This window comes from Canis lupus, chromosome 5 (assembly GCF_048164855.1).
Source record: "Canis lupus baileyi chromosome 5, mCanLup2.hap1, whole genome shotgun sequence".
NCBI classification, from domain to species: domain Eukaryota; kingdom Metazoa; phylum Chordata; class Mammalia; order Carnivora; family Canidae; genus Canis; species Canis lupus.
In genome coordinates this window covers 79,743,860-79,757,591 of record NC_132842.1, presented here as the reverse complement: position 1 = coordinate 79,757,591, position 13,732 = coordinate 79,743,860, and the positions used below count along the sequence as shown (strand labels likewise).

General features: G+C 64.3%; 1 protein-coding gene and 1 long non-coding RNA gene across 5 annotated transcripts in view; one reads left to right on the top strand and one right to left on the bottom strand.

Annotated features, from left to right (window-relative positions):
• NBL1 (NBL1, DAN family BMP antagonist) overlaps positions 1 to 13,528 on the top strand; it is a 62,348-nt gene extending 48,820 nt beyond the window's left edge. For 2 of the 4 annotated variants that reach the window (XM_072828072.1, XM_072828069.1), the window contains exons 2-4: positions 10,353 to 10,547; positions 10,670 to 10,781; positions 12,097 to 13,528. In XM_072828072.1, coding sequence (XP_072684173.1) covers positions 10,381 to 10,547; positions 10,670 to 10,781; positions 12,097 to 12,345 — 528 coding nt within the window. In that variant the 5' untranslated portion in view covers positions 10,353 to 10,380 and the 3' untranslated portion in view covers positions 12,346 to 13,528. Of the gene's footprint in view, positions 1 to 2,414; positions 2,565 to 3,279; positions 3,420 to 10,352; positions 10,548 to 10,669; positions 10,782 to 12,096 lie in introns of those variants that run through there. The other 2 variants (XM_072828071.1, XM_072828070.1) reach the window with 2 other exon arrangements.
• On the bottom strand, positions 9,985 to 12,550 carry LOC140634310 (uncharacterized). Its single transcript, XR_012031827.1, has 2 exons — positions 11,625 to 12,550; positions 9,985 to 11,449 (listed from the first exon to the last, which is right to left on the bottom strand). It is a non-coding gene; the product is annotated as an uncharacterized lncRNA (long non-coding RNA).
• Positions 13,529 to 13,732: the final 204 nt, after the last annotated feature.

Genomic DNA, 13,732 nt, shown 5'->3' with positions numbered 1-13,732 from the left:
CCTGTGCCAGCCAGGCCTGTCGGGGCAACTGGCGCGCTGCTGCCAACCAGGTGTGTCTCTGCGAGCTCGGGGACTCTGACGTGACAGGTTCTGCCTTTCTTGCAGGGGCCCCGTCCCCCTGGCTCCCAGTGGAGTAGCATCCTCACGGCAGGCAGCCTGATGGGGAGAGGCTCGGAGGCAGCCAACAGGGTGTGGTGGGCACAGGAGCCCAGGCTTTGGACTGGTCGGGTCTGGGTTCAGGTTACAATTTGTCAGTCACTACTGGTAGGATCTGGGGCAGGTCGCTAAACTTTTCGAGGCCTCATTTTTCTCACCTCTAAAATGGGGATAATGTCGAGACCATGGTAAGGATTTGATAGGATAAAGCAGGCATAGCGCTTGGCATAATACCTGGCACATGACGGTAGCTGGTGGTATTATTGACAGGTCACCTTCCAGAACCCCTGGCCACACTGTGGTCATTCTGAGATGACCAGTCTTCCCCAGGCAGGTGTGAACTCAACACTAAGCCCCGTGTCCTTGATGAGGTGTTTGGGATTGCTCTAGAACTTCCCTGTGTTTCAGAGTTGTGGCTGAACCGTCAAGGGCTACCACGCCCAGCTTTCTGTGTGATCTGACAAGCTCACGAGGCTACAGTTAGCTTCCTGCAGTGCTGGAGTGGCTTCTCTCAAAATGCAGGCCTCCGCTCCCCCCTGCCTTGAGAAGGCTGGTGGCAGGGCACCCAGATGGCCCAGCGGGTGAGCGTCTGCCTTCAGCTCAGGCCGTGATCCCGGGGTCCTGGGATCGAGTCCCGCATTGGGCTCCTTGCAGGGGACCTGTTTCTTCCTCTGCTTGTGTCTCTGGCTCTTTCTTTGTGTCTCTCATGAATACATAAATAATATCTTTAAAAAGAGAGAGAGAGAGAGAGAGAGAGAGAGAAGGCTGATGATGGGCACAGCGGTAACTATTTCCTGAGTGTCTACTTTGCACCGGGCTGCAAGGCCAGACTTTGTGGGACAGGGTCATCCCACAGACAGTAGCTGGCCTCGTCTCCTGCTGTGTGACTTTAGGCCAGTTACTTAACACCTCTCTCTGGGTTTTGCTTCTCTCACCTATAAAATGAGAATAACAATACTGTTTATTTTATAGAATTATTGTGCGGGTGACAGGTGGCTAGAATGGGACCGGGTCCCCACTGAAGTGCTCGGTATGTGTGAGCTATTGCGATTGTCATTCCACATCCAAATACATATCATAAGATGCATTTTATATATTGTAGGGTTGGTATTATTGTCATTCTCCTGGGAACACTTATCTATGGGAGCTAATAATTATTTCCATTTAGCCAAATACATCCGGCCCCTCCTTAGGCCCTGGGGACACTGGAATAAACAGGCAATCCCTGCCTGCAAGGAGCTCTCGGTCTAATGGGGAAGAGAGACGTGCACAACCGGTGTAGAGGGGAATTGGCACAGCCGGAGGGATGGATTATGCTACCCGAGGGTCTTGGGAAGTCTTTCCAGTGTGGTGCTTGCAGAACACGTTATGGGGAGAAGAAAGGAGAAGGGAACCCCAGGCAGAGGCAACGGCATAAGCAGGAGGTAGAGGCACCGGGATGCGTCTGGGTGTGGGGCCATCAGAGCCCACCGGGAGCCCCCCAGGGTGCTCAGCCACCTGTGACATAGGTCCCCGGGCGGGAGCTTCCAGGCAGGCCGGGGTGAAATCCAGGGCCGTGCACAGCTCTGAGGGCAAAATCTCCAGGTCCCACGACTGTGTCCGGGGCTCCTCCTCTGCAGGAGCGGAGCCGTGTCCTCCTTCCCCCGAGAGCACCCGGAGCCGAGGGGGCACAAGGGCCACCCTCGAGCGCGCCCGAGCAGCTGGGCCGCGGGGGCCTGCGCTCCGCCCTCCCCGGGGGCCGGGACGAGGGAGTCGGGGTCCGGAGTCCTTCCGGGGCTCGCGCGCGCTTCTCCGGACGCTTGGACGCTGGGACCGGCGCCGGGGCGGGGGGAGGCCGGGCGGAGGGCGAGGGGCGGCGGCGTCCCGGCGGCCGGGCCCCGCGGGGACCCGGGTCGCGCCCGAGGGCGGGCAGGCTGGGAGCGCCGCGGGGCCGCGCGGAGGGGCCGCCCCCGCCTTTGTCACCGGGGCCCGGCGCTGGGAGGCCGGCGGGGGCTCCGCGGGGCTCGGGCGCGCCGTCGGGCGGGGCCGGGGCCGGGGCCGGGGCCGGGGCCGGGGCCGGGGCCGGGGCGCCCCCTCCCGCGGCCCGGAGGGAGCGGCCGTGCGCCCGCCCTTTCTCCGGCGCGGCCCTCCCTCCGCTGCCCCCGCCCTCGCTCCCTATTTGGAGCGGAGACACCCCTGACGTCGGAGCCGCTCGGCTCGCCGCTCCCCCGCACCGCGCGCCCGCCCGGGGCCGCAGACAGCGCAGCGCAGCCAGCCCAGCCTCGCGGGGCCGCCCCAGCGCCGCCGGCCGCCGCCCGAGCCCCCGGGGGCGCCGCCCCCCGCGCCCCGCGCCCCGCGCCCCGTGCGCCCCGCGCGCCCCCGCGCGCCCCGCACCCAGCTCCGCAGGACCCGGCGGCGCCCCGCGCGCGGTAAGTCCCGGCCGGACCGGCTCCCGGACGCTCCGGCGGCCCCGGGGCACCGAGCGCAGGGCGGGCCGGGGCGCGGGGGCAGCGCTCGGAGCTCGGCCGCGGGGCGCGCTCCCCCGGCTCCCCCGCTCCCCCGCTCCCCCGGCTCCCCCGCTCCCCCGGCTCCCCCGGCTCCCCCGGCTCCCCCTCTCCCCCGCTCCCCCCGCCCCGCCCGCGAGCCGCGGCTCCTGCCTCCTTTTTGTCCGGCCGCCTGTCCCCGCGCCCCCGTCCGCCCCCTGCCCCCGTCCCTTCCTTTCTGTCCCTCCCCCGGGTCTGCCTTCGTGTCGGGTCCCCCCGCGCTCGAGCCTCTGCCTCCACGCCGTGTCTCTCGCATCTGCCCCCGGGCGCGGGGTAGCGGGGGGCTCCGTGTGTGTGCATCTCCCGGATCCCCGGGGTCGGAGGCACGAGCCCCCCCTCGTCTCCGCGGGGTTCATGAATAGTTTCCTAGACCCGGGAACCGGAGCGAAGCCCTCCCCCTCCCTTCCGCCTGCCCCCGGGGCCTGGCCTGGGTCATCCCCCTGGAATTGAGTCTGGGGCAGGGGGAGCCCGCCTTTCCGGGGGCTCAGTTTTCTTAAGAATTCCACCCCCGCGAGGCGGCCTGGACCGGGGGCCCCGCTGCCGGCCACCTGCCCGCCCTGCTCCCTGGGCGGGGCGATCCTGAGCTTTTACAAGCCGCAGGAAAGGGGGCAGCTGCCTGCCTTGGCGTGGCCAGGGGCTTGGCAGGCATCGGGGGACCGGGGCACATTTTCAGGCTTTCGGAGGCCCTCGCCCAGCTGGAGGACACCAGCCTGTAACTACGGGAACCCCAGGAAAACAGAGGTCAGGGCTGGAGGCCAAAGGCTGGGCGCTGGCGGGGGGAGGGGGGTGGGGAAGCAATTTGTCAACAAGGAGCCCCTCACCCTTTGTTACTGTGGAAACCACCAGCCTCCAGAAACTCCCCCCAGATGCTGACACTGCTTGGGTGTGGTTTGCCTTTAGTTGGGGCCAAAGAAAAAGCGCGACTGGAGCATTTGCTTGGCGACCCCTGCCCCTGTCTCCCCCCGCCCCCGCAAGCTGGACCTCTGTCTCCTGGGCCTCCGTGGAGGGGCGGAGGGGGGAGTAGGTGGTCTGCATTAGCCACGGGCCTATCCTCATTCTTTTTAAAGTGAGAGTTCAGGCTCAGTTTGGCTCCTTCTCCCCACCCCCAGCCCCAAGGGTCGGAGGCTGCAGAGTGGGCAGGGATGCTGGTGAGGTCTGCAGTGGGACTTCTGCTGAGCAGATGTGCAGGCCGGCCCTGCAGCAGCCCATTAGCATAGATTTGTTTGGGGGATAGTTTTCGGGCTGTGGGCAGGAGGGTCTGCAGGTGGGAGAGCGTCGGTCCGGGTCTGGGGGCCACAGGGTCTGGGGGCTGTGGCCGGCAAGGTGGAGCTGCCTGGGAGAGGCGGGCCGGCCTTCGGGGCATGGGCCTGGCCCTGTGTGTCCGCCCCCCGCCCCCCGCCCCCCGCCCCCGGGACGGTCAGTTCATGCCCTGCCAGCGCTGCCGGCCCCGGGGAGGAAGGAAGCCAGCCTGGGTGAGACTGGGGTCATGGAATCACAGTGGTCCTAGCGCGCCCGAGCCGGGCTGCCCTTGAGGGAACCCGCTTGAATGGACATTCCCAGGCCACGCTCCCTATTTTAGAGGCGGCAGATGGGAGGCTGAGGGAGGCAAAGCGAATGTTCAGTGGCTCCGTCTGTGACCACGAGACTCTCCCTCGCCCAGGCGCACAATGAGTCCGTGGGTGAGCTTGGGCCTGGACTTGTCCTCGGACCCCAGAGCGGGCCGGGGAGAGCCCGCTGAGCGGAGCCGGGCCGGGGTCTGACGCCTCTTGGCCGGCGTCCCGGAGCGACCTTTCCAGCTGCACCATTCAAGGAAGTCCTTGTGCTCCGTCCAGGACCTGCAGGGACTGCCGCACCCTGGCTGAGCCCAAGCCGAGGCCCGCGGGCCCCAGAGGCCACACCCTCCGCACCAGCAGCCGGGACAGCCTGGCAGCCAGGCCCAGCCTGTTTCCTCCAGGGTGGGCTCGAGGTGGCTGATCTCTCAAGACCCTGTGCCTCAGTCACTGGCCCCAGGGTGGGAGTCTGAGCGGGGTCTCCCTCTGGGCTCCCACCCTGGCCAGTGAGCATGTGAGGCAGCACTCGACAGCTTGAAACACCCTTTCTGAGCCATCATCTTGCAGGGTTGAGTTTCCCCCTAAATCCAGTTTCATGGGGGCTGGGGCAACGCCGGATTTAGGTATTTTTCAGGACCCACCCAGGATCTGGTGGGAGGAAGTGGGGAGGGGAGGGGCACCGTTCTGGAGGCAGGAGGGTGGGGGCCGGGTTCAGGGACCCCAGGCTAGCACTAGTGGTGCTAACCTCACTGAGGCTTTATCCCGTGGCAGCTGCCCTCTGCAGACCTTTCCACGCACAGTGTGTGCCCGCTTTGCAGATGAGGAAATCGAGGCACGGAAAGTTTAAGTTGGCCGAGGTAGGCTGTGAACTTGGGTCTGTGGCAGTCAGTGGTGGAGAGTGTGTTGTGGAGAACCCAGATCCTGTGTGTTATGTGGACAGGAAAAGTGGGACAGAGGGGCACTAGGGTCATCCGATCGGTTCAGGAGCAACACACCACCAACCCCATGTGCTGGCTGGGCCAGTCGCAGTGTCCCGGATGGTGGGCCCACAGGTGGAAGCCTCCATCCAGCGGGGGGGGGGGGGGGGGGGAGGGGAGGGGGTAGGGGGTCCTATGTGGGAAAGGTGCCCAGGAGAGGTACCGGAAGCAGAGGAGAGGCTTCCTTTGCCACCAGGGATTTGCTAGCCCTGCCCTCACCTGCTTCCACACCTGGCTGGTTGCTGGGAACAGTGACACCAGGGGCCGGTGTGTATGTGTGAATGGTGGGGAGTAGACCTTGCTACCGAGAAGACCCTGATTTACATGGCCCGAATATTCAGATTTACCCCAACGAGGAAATGGGCAGTGATTCACTTTTTATGCAAAATGGACTCTGCTCTACAAAGGGTTTCACCGAGGCTGGCCGTGGGTGGCCTGGAGGTCTCCCTTGAAACCTGGGCCCCTCCAGTGACCAAGGACTTCATTCCAGGCCCTGGAATCCAGGCGTCAGGCTGGGAGGCTCCCGTCAGTCAGCCGTGTTGTTGTGGGGCTCCCTTCCCTGGGGAGTCTGGGGAGTCCTAGCTCCTAACCTGGCTGGGCCTCAGAATCATGTGGGAGCACTTGTCCGTGCTCAGGCCACACCCTGGACCTGTAGGGTCAGAACATCCAGGGCTGGGGCCCGGGCCTCTGGGTATTGACGAGCATCTCCGAGCATCTCCGGGAAGATGCTAGATTCTGGGAGGAGTGGAAACAGAGAGGACCCCAGGGCCCAACCGGGAAGCCCGTTCTTGCGACCGCCCCCGCCCCTCCTGGGGACCTTCTGAACCAAGGAGCGGGAGACAGCCCCCCAGTGGCTCTCCCGCGTTTGCTCACTGCCCTCTCGTCCCCGGTGTGAGAGAGCTGGGTGCTGTCCCCGTCTCCACCAGCCAGCGTCCCCTCCACTCCCCCCAGGGAACTTCCCTTCTGTGTTGTTGGCAGCCTCAGGATGCGCCTGCTGGTGGCACAAGGCCCCTGAGGATCTGGGGGGCTTGGATTTGGGAGCGGCAGTAGGGTGGTGAGAAGGCAGTCACCCCGGGCTGACGACACCCCCGATGGAACCGCGCCGCGACTCGGAGGCTCCCAGGAGCCAGGGGTTGGCCCTGGCTGGACGCTGTCACTGGGGGATCTCGTGGGTGGGGGAGTCGGGAGCGGGACTTGAATTCTGCTCCCCGGTTGTGCGAGTCAGGATGAGAGACACAGCCCGCTGGGCAGGGGCAGGGAGCCCCGGGCCTCTCGCCAACTCCGGACCATTAGGGGAGACAGAGGCCTGGAGCACGGGGACTGGTTATTAGGGTCGGGTTCTAGCCATAGGGCGTCTGCCTCCGGACCATTCCCTGGGTTCCCTGGGTGCCTTCTCTTCCTCTGTGGCCGGTGCTTTACCTTATTACTGTCCGTGTTCAAATCCTGGTGTCGTCAACCTTCACTTTGTCAGCTTGAGCATATCTCTTAAGCTCCCTGTGCCTCAGTTTCTCCCATCTGTAGAATGGGGGGCATAGCAGTGTCTAGCTCTTGGGGGGTGTCAGGACGCGGGAATGCGTACGTGTGAGAGCCCAGAGCAGTGCCCTGTCCGCAGTCCGCGGCGGCTCCTGCGCCCGTGAGACGGGCCGGCGTGCGTGGGGCTCTCAGCCTTGAAGCCCCTCTCGTTGCCGTTGCCCCTGCGGTGCCCTCAGCCGGGAGCCCCCTCCTCGCCCCATCGCTGGTAGCTCACTCTAATCCTGACTTAAGTCCAGAGTTAAGGGTCTCTCCTCCCTCGGGCCCAGCCGCCCCTGACTGCCCACCTGCACAACTCCTCCCTGGACCTCCCGGGCCAGGCTCTGGCTCTGAGGGGGCGTAGGGTCTGGGCCCCCAGCTGCCCTGCCTCACCCTCTGCTGTCTCCTCCACCGTCTAGAAGGTGCTCAGTGGACTGAGCGTCACACTGCGGGGACCCCGCATGCCTCGGGGAAGAGCATTGCTTGGCCTGACTTGCCGGGGTGTGTGTGTCTGTGTGGGGGATGCTGGGGGCTGACCCCTTTGCAAGGCAAGGGGGGGTTGGCCTGGGGGGAACCCTCTTCCCACCCTGGCCTTCTAGGAGTCCTGTGATTTGTGGTGTGACCTTCAGGGAGGGAGGAAGAGATGAGAATCTCTGGGTGAGGCTCTTGTTCCGGAAGGAAGGTCCCACTGCTGTCTAAAAAAATTAGCTAAGTTGCTGCTTGAAAAAAACAAAAAACAAAACATAAACCAGCAAAGAAGAAAACCTGCTAGCAGAGAGCCCACCCCAGTGCGAGGGGGGCAGCAGGGATTCTTGGGGGGTGGGTGTGAGGGTGGGCGGAACGTGGGTGCATCCCCATGGCATGCCTGTGTGGGAGAGACTTGCCCAGGTCCCCCCTGCCTCCTGCTCCAGCACCAGGAGTCTGAGGCCTGCCTCGCTTTCCCTGCGCTCTCCCAGGGGACAAGGCCTGGCCAGGGCTGGGTGCCTGCTGATTGCATCCTCCCAGCCGTCCTCCCCAGCGGTGGGGCGGTGCTCCCCATCCTACGGTTGAGGCAAGTAGGGGCAGGGAGCTGAGCTTTATTTCTTGAAGTCACACGGCTCCCAGGTGGGAGGGCCCAGGGGACTGGGGTGGGGGGGGGGGGCCCTGCTTGTGCCACAAGCAGGGCAGTTGGCTGGAAGTCAGGGCAGCTGGCCTGGACAAGCAGACTGTGGCTCCAGCCCCCTCTGAGGGCCTGGCTGGGCCTGGCGGGTTGGCTTGCAGCCCCTGCCCCCCATCCCCCCCATCGTGGGCACCACTGGATTAGCCCTGGGCTGCTTGCTGGAGAGGCAGATGCCCTATGGCTAGAACCTGACCCTAATAACCAGTCCCCGTGCTCCAGGCCTGTGTCTCCCCTAAAAACCCACCCCTGCCCTGTCTCAGTAAGCCTGTTATTAACCCCAGCACCCCCCCAGCCCCCGCGCTGCCCCCTTAGCCTGACCCTGGCCCGTGGCTGCCATCCCCACCGCCCCCAAGCTCAGGTGCAAAGCAGACCCGCCTGGGCTGCAGGCTACTCCCCATGAACTTGCTCCTGGCCCCTCACCTCCTGGCCCAGGCCCGATCTTCCTGCCCTGTCCATCGGGTGGGCAGAGTCCCCAGGGCTGGCTGAGGTCTCTGAGGGGCCCGTCCAGCCTGGGGAGGCCCCGGGAGCTCTGGCCTGGGCGGGGGGTGCCTGCAGGGACCCTCGTGGGGTGCTGTGGACTCAGAGCCTCACCCCCTGGGCACGGACGGAGGAGGGCCAGTGGGGTCAGGAAGCCTCCTGGACGCCCGGCTTGTTGAAAAATCAGTTAGGTTGCCAGTTGGGAAGGAGCTCATTGTATTTTGTTAGGATGTGGTTGGACTTAAACCGTGGGCTTTGCCGGCCGTCTGGTGAGCGAGACCAGAAACCTGGGGGTGAGAGCCAGGGTCGTGACACAGACGCAGGCGGGATGGGGCACACCAACCCGACTCCCCTCCTCTCCCCTTGTCGCCCCTCCCCGCTGGCTGGGAGCAGAGGAGACTGGTCTCTGCAGGGAGATGGAGCTGAGCAGACTTTCTGGGTGGAGAGCGCGGTGCTGCAGACGTGGTCACAGCCCTGCAGGCTGCCCCCCCCCCCCCGCACAAGCCCAGCTGAGCCACCCACCTGGGGTTCCCTGTAGGAAGGGGCAAGACCCCCGGCACCCCCGCTTCCTGGACGCTTCACCAAGGAAGTGGGCTGAGGGTAGGACCAGGCTCCCACTCTGAGGCTGGGCATCTGTGGGACAGCCCCGGGCCCTGATCCCGGTTCAGCCATGCCCGGGCCCCTCCTGGGACTGTCCCAAGGCCCGGAATCCCCGGCTGAGCGGGACCAGTTGTCGCGCCTTGGAAGCTCGCTAGCCATGCCCACTCCCGCTCCACCCAGGACCTTCACTCCGCAAGTCCCCAGGGGGCTTGCATGGTCTGCTGGGTTTGGAAACCAGCGTCCCGAGGCGCCTCGCTCCTTTCAGAGGCGGGGACACCGAGGCCTGGTGCCCAGGGTCGCACAGCAGGTGTGGCCTGCTGGCTCCCAGTCCAGCGCCCTTTCCCGTGCCCTGTCCCCAGAGGACCCCCTTGCAGGCCCTGCCTTCGTTTCCAAGATGCCCTGACACCTCCCTCCTCCACCATTTGGAGGTAGGGGAGAGGGTGAAGCTGGGGCACCCTGGGAGAGCCCCCGCTCAGCAGCGCTTTGCACACACGCTGCCCTGCAGCGCCACCTTCTGGCCGATTCTGCTTTAGCGTCTCCCATCCGTTGACGGGATCAGGCGCGTGGCTGGTCTGCGAGGTTGGGTTGGACCTGGCAGAGGTGGGGGTGGGGGTGTAGACGCAGGGCTTGAAGCCCTGGTGGGGAATCCAGAAAAGAAATAGCCTGGGACGCCCGGGTGGCTTAGCGGATGGGCGCCTGCCTTCCGCCCAGGGCGTGATCCTGGAGTCCCGGGATCGAGTCCTGCATCGGGCCCCCTGCATGGAGCCTGCTTCTCCCTCTGCCTGTGTCTCTGCCTCTCTCTCTGTGTCTCTCATGGATAAATAAATAAAATCTTAAAAAAAAAAAAAAACAGACACAAAAAAACAAAAAAGAAATAGCCTGGTCCAGAGTTAGCTTTTTCACCTGACGTCCAGCCAGCGGAGGTGGCGCAAGAAGTCGCCGTGGGGGACGGCGGAGGTCAGCTTTCCTGGTGGCCGACACTTGGGCAGCATGCCCAGGGGACGCGCTGGGTGGCTAGCTTTTGTGTTGCCCGGAGGTCCCCCAGCATCACAGTCCCCTGCCATCCCCGCTCACCATCCCCATTTCTTAGACAAAGAAACCAAGGCCCAGACATAAAATGTTAACTTGCTCAGAACCGCACAGTTGGTTGTGACGGTGACCCCGTTCTCTACTAGCCTCCCCGCCGAGGGCTGTCGTGTGACCGTGGTGATGCCCTCCCCAGGCCCCCGGGTTAGCAGCCTCACTGTCCAGGTTCAGAAAAGAGAAATAACTTGTCCCAGGTTGTGCTTCGCTGGTAGGTAGTAGAGCGAGGATTGGAATCCGGGCAGTCGGGTGTCTCCCCACCGGCCCCCCGTCCACAGCTCCCTGGGCCCCGCTGGCCTCACCCGCAGTCTCCGCTCAGTTCTAGGGCTCTAGAGGCCGCGGGCACGATGCTTCGGGTCCTGGTCGGGGCCGTCCTCCCCGCGATGCTGCTGGCCGCTCCACCGCCCATCAACAAGCTGGCACTGTTCCCGGACAAGAGCGCCTGGTGCGAGGCCAAGAACATCACCCAGATCGTGGGCCACAGCGGCTGTGAGGCCAAGTCCATCCAGAACAGGTGGGCACAGGGGCTGCGGGCGGAGGGGCTGAGGACAGGGGCCGGGAGGGAGGCGGAGGCCCGGGCTGCCCATCCCTGCCTCCGCCTCGGTGTCCTGGGCACAGTGACCTCTCCCCCCACAGGGCGTGCCTAGGACAGTGCTTCAGCTACAGCGTTCCCAACACCTTCCCACAGTCTACAGAGTCCCTGGTTCACTGCGACTCCTGCATGCCGGCCCAGTCCATGTGGGAGATCGTGAGTACTGCCGCCCGCCCCTGCCCAGCCTCCGCCCAGAGCCCTGGCCTTGGCCGCGGGGTTCACTAGTCAGACCCCCCGTGTACGGGTCCGGGGCTTGTGCAGGGGGCGGGGTACGGACGTGGTCCTTGCCGCCTGATGGCTTAGCAGTCTGACACCAGTGTGTACAGGACCAGAGCTCCTCCTGAAGCTCCATCCTGATGTCAGTCACATGATGAAACCCCTGTAGTGGTTTCCCATTGTCTTAAGATGAGACCAAAATCCTTGCCGTGTCCCATGGTGCCCAGCATGGCCTGGCTCACCAATCCCTTGAGCTTTGTCTCGCGTCTCTCAGCTTTATTTTTTACTTTCTTGACACTTGACATTCTTTCCAACTCTCGTACGTGCTATGCTTGCTGCCACCACGGGGCCTTTGCACATGCTCTTTCCCCTGCCTGGGATACCTTTCTTCTCCTCCTCACTCAGTTAACGTCTGTTCATTCTTCTGCCCTTAGCTCGGCGTCATTCTCAGGGCCCTTCCCTTCCCCTGAACACTGTGTGCCTCTGCTTTGACATCTGTCCCGTCACAGTTTTCCACCTGCATTGCCGTGATTTTGACAAGTCTGTTCCCCCAGCTAGACTCTGAATTCTTTGAGCCACCATGCTCAGAGCTGGGAGGGAGGGGTGCTCTGTGGAAGGAAAGACGGAGAGAAAAGGAAGGAAGGACAGGGAACAGGAAGAGCTGTGGGAAGAGTGTGGCATTAGGGGAAGCACAAGGTGCTGAAGGGGTCAGTGGGGCAGACCTAGGCTGGGCTGCGGGTTTGGGGTTGGGATTTCTGGACCCAACAGTTAAGTAGGAGTTACCTGGCCAGTTTGGGACAGGTGGTCGGGGTTGCGTTAGGTGAGGGCCTTCCAGGCAGAGGGAACAGCATGTGCAAAGCCTCAGGCAGGTCGGGCAGCTCAGAGTTGGTGGGAGTGGCACCAGGTCAGCAAGAGGCAGCCCGGAGGTCCTGGGGGGTCTTAGTAAGGAGTCTGGATTCTTCTTTGAGTGCAGTGGGGAGCACCGAGGGGAACTGTAGGCGGGGGCAGGCCACATTGGATATCCTGCCTCAGGCTGCTGTGAGGGGATGGGTAGGGAGGTGGCGGGACTGGATGTGAGGAGACACGCCGGGTGGCTCCTGCTGATGCTCACCCTCCTCCCTGCGAGGGGCAACAGAGCTACCTGGGGTACCCCACCCTGTCCTGGCTCAGGCATTCTGGGGTCTCTGGGATGGTGGGTCCCATGAGGAGTAGGCCCTTGGGAAACAGGTCTTCCCTTCTGTCCCATCGTCCCCAGGTGACCTTGGAGTGCCCCGGCCACGAGGAGGTGCCCAGGGTGGACAAGCTGGTGGAGAAGATCCTGCACTGCAGCTGCCAGGCGTGCGGCAAGGAGCCCAGTCACGGGCTGAGCGTCTACGTGCAGGGCGAGGATGCGCCGGGCTCCCAGCCGGGCCCCCGTCCCCACCCTCACCCTGGAGGGCAGACCCCTGAGCCCGAGGATCCCCCCGGGGCCCCCCACGCGGAGGAAGAGGGGGCCGAGGACTGAGGCCCCAGCCCTTCCTCCCCTCTCGTCCCCTGTGGAATGCTGGGTCTCACCCGTGGGGGAGCGGTGGGGAGGAAGGCCGAAGCCCCCCTTTGGCACTGGATGGACTCGGATTCAGACTTGGACTTGGAATGCTTTCCGGTTGCCATGGAGATCTGAAGGGCGGGGTCGGGGCCAAGCCGCACAATTTAATATATTCAAGAGTGAGGGGAGGTAGCGGAGGTCTTCAGGGTTCTTTTTCGGAGTGGGGGGGCGGTTCTCTTCCTTTCTGCCTCCTAGAGATGTGCCTTGGGGGGAGGGAGGTTGGCTAAGCTGCTGAGGTGGGCATCAGGTCCTCACAGCTCCCGGTGGGGCAGGGCCCCTGGGGTGCAGAGGGTGGAGTGGGGGTGGGGGGCCCTGAGCTAAGGGCGGCGACCTTGTCCACAGCAGCCTTGAGGGAGGGGCTGGGTCCGGCCAGGAAGACCCCTGGCCAAAGCTCTAGCCCCATAGGCCTCCCCCAAAGCCTCCCATCCCCAGGGCAGCCTCTCCCCAGTGGCACCAAAGTGGCCCTCCCTCGATGGCGTGCTCAGGAGTCAGGTCTGGGCAGGACCCTGCTGACTCATGGCCCTGCAGCCTGGAGCCAGGCTCTCGGGCTTCCTTGGCTTTCCAGGGGGTGGAGGAAGGCCAGGGAGGAGCTTACTTGGGCTGGGGGGGAGGGGAGGACTCCCAGAGCATCTCTTGAGTACCCCTCCCCATCCCAGATGCTAGTGCCTCCCACTGCCCCCCCAAATTGGACCCCACAGAAAGCTGATGGAGCCAGCCTTCCCCTCCTGGGGGGCTCTTCCTAAATATCTGACTGGTGTGGAGGCTCCAGGGAGGGCCCCGGGTGGGATGGACCCTGGCTGAGCCTCAAGAAACGAGGAAGAGGAGGGGGGAGGGCTCCTGGCGGCCAGTGTCCCCACAGCTCTCCCGGCACCCAGTTCCCACACCTCCCTCCCAGCTGCACTTTAACCCAGAGGGGGAGTGGGGTCCTGGGGACAGGGCGGGTGAGTCTGCTCCTCTGTCCCCGGGGCGCCGGCAGCTCCCCCAGCCCCTGTCCCGGGGGTGCCCCGGCCCGTCCTCACGGCTGTTCCGACAAGAGCTTCTGGAGCTTGTAACGAGTAGATTGTTTCCCTGAGTTTTCTCATGAATAAATTCGTTCAATGCTTGTGTTCTCTTCCTCACTGGGTGGCTCTGCTGACCCAGGGTCCCCCAGCGGGGCCACGGGGAGGGGGTCCGGCTGCACAGCGAGCCCCCCCGGCAGCCCGCCCTGCGGCCTGGCGCTCCTCACACGTCCCTCCTGTGTGGTGCGCCCGAGGCTCCTGCCTCCCTGGCTCCCACCTCTTTCCTTGGGCACCCATTTCTGGCCTTG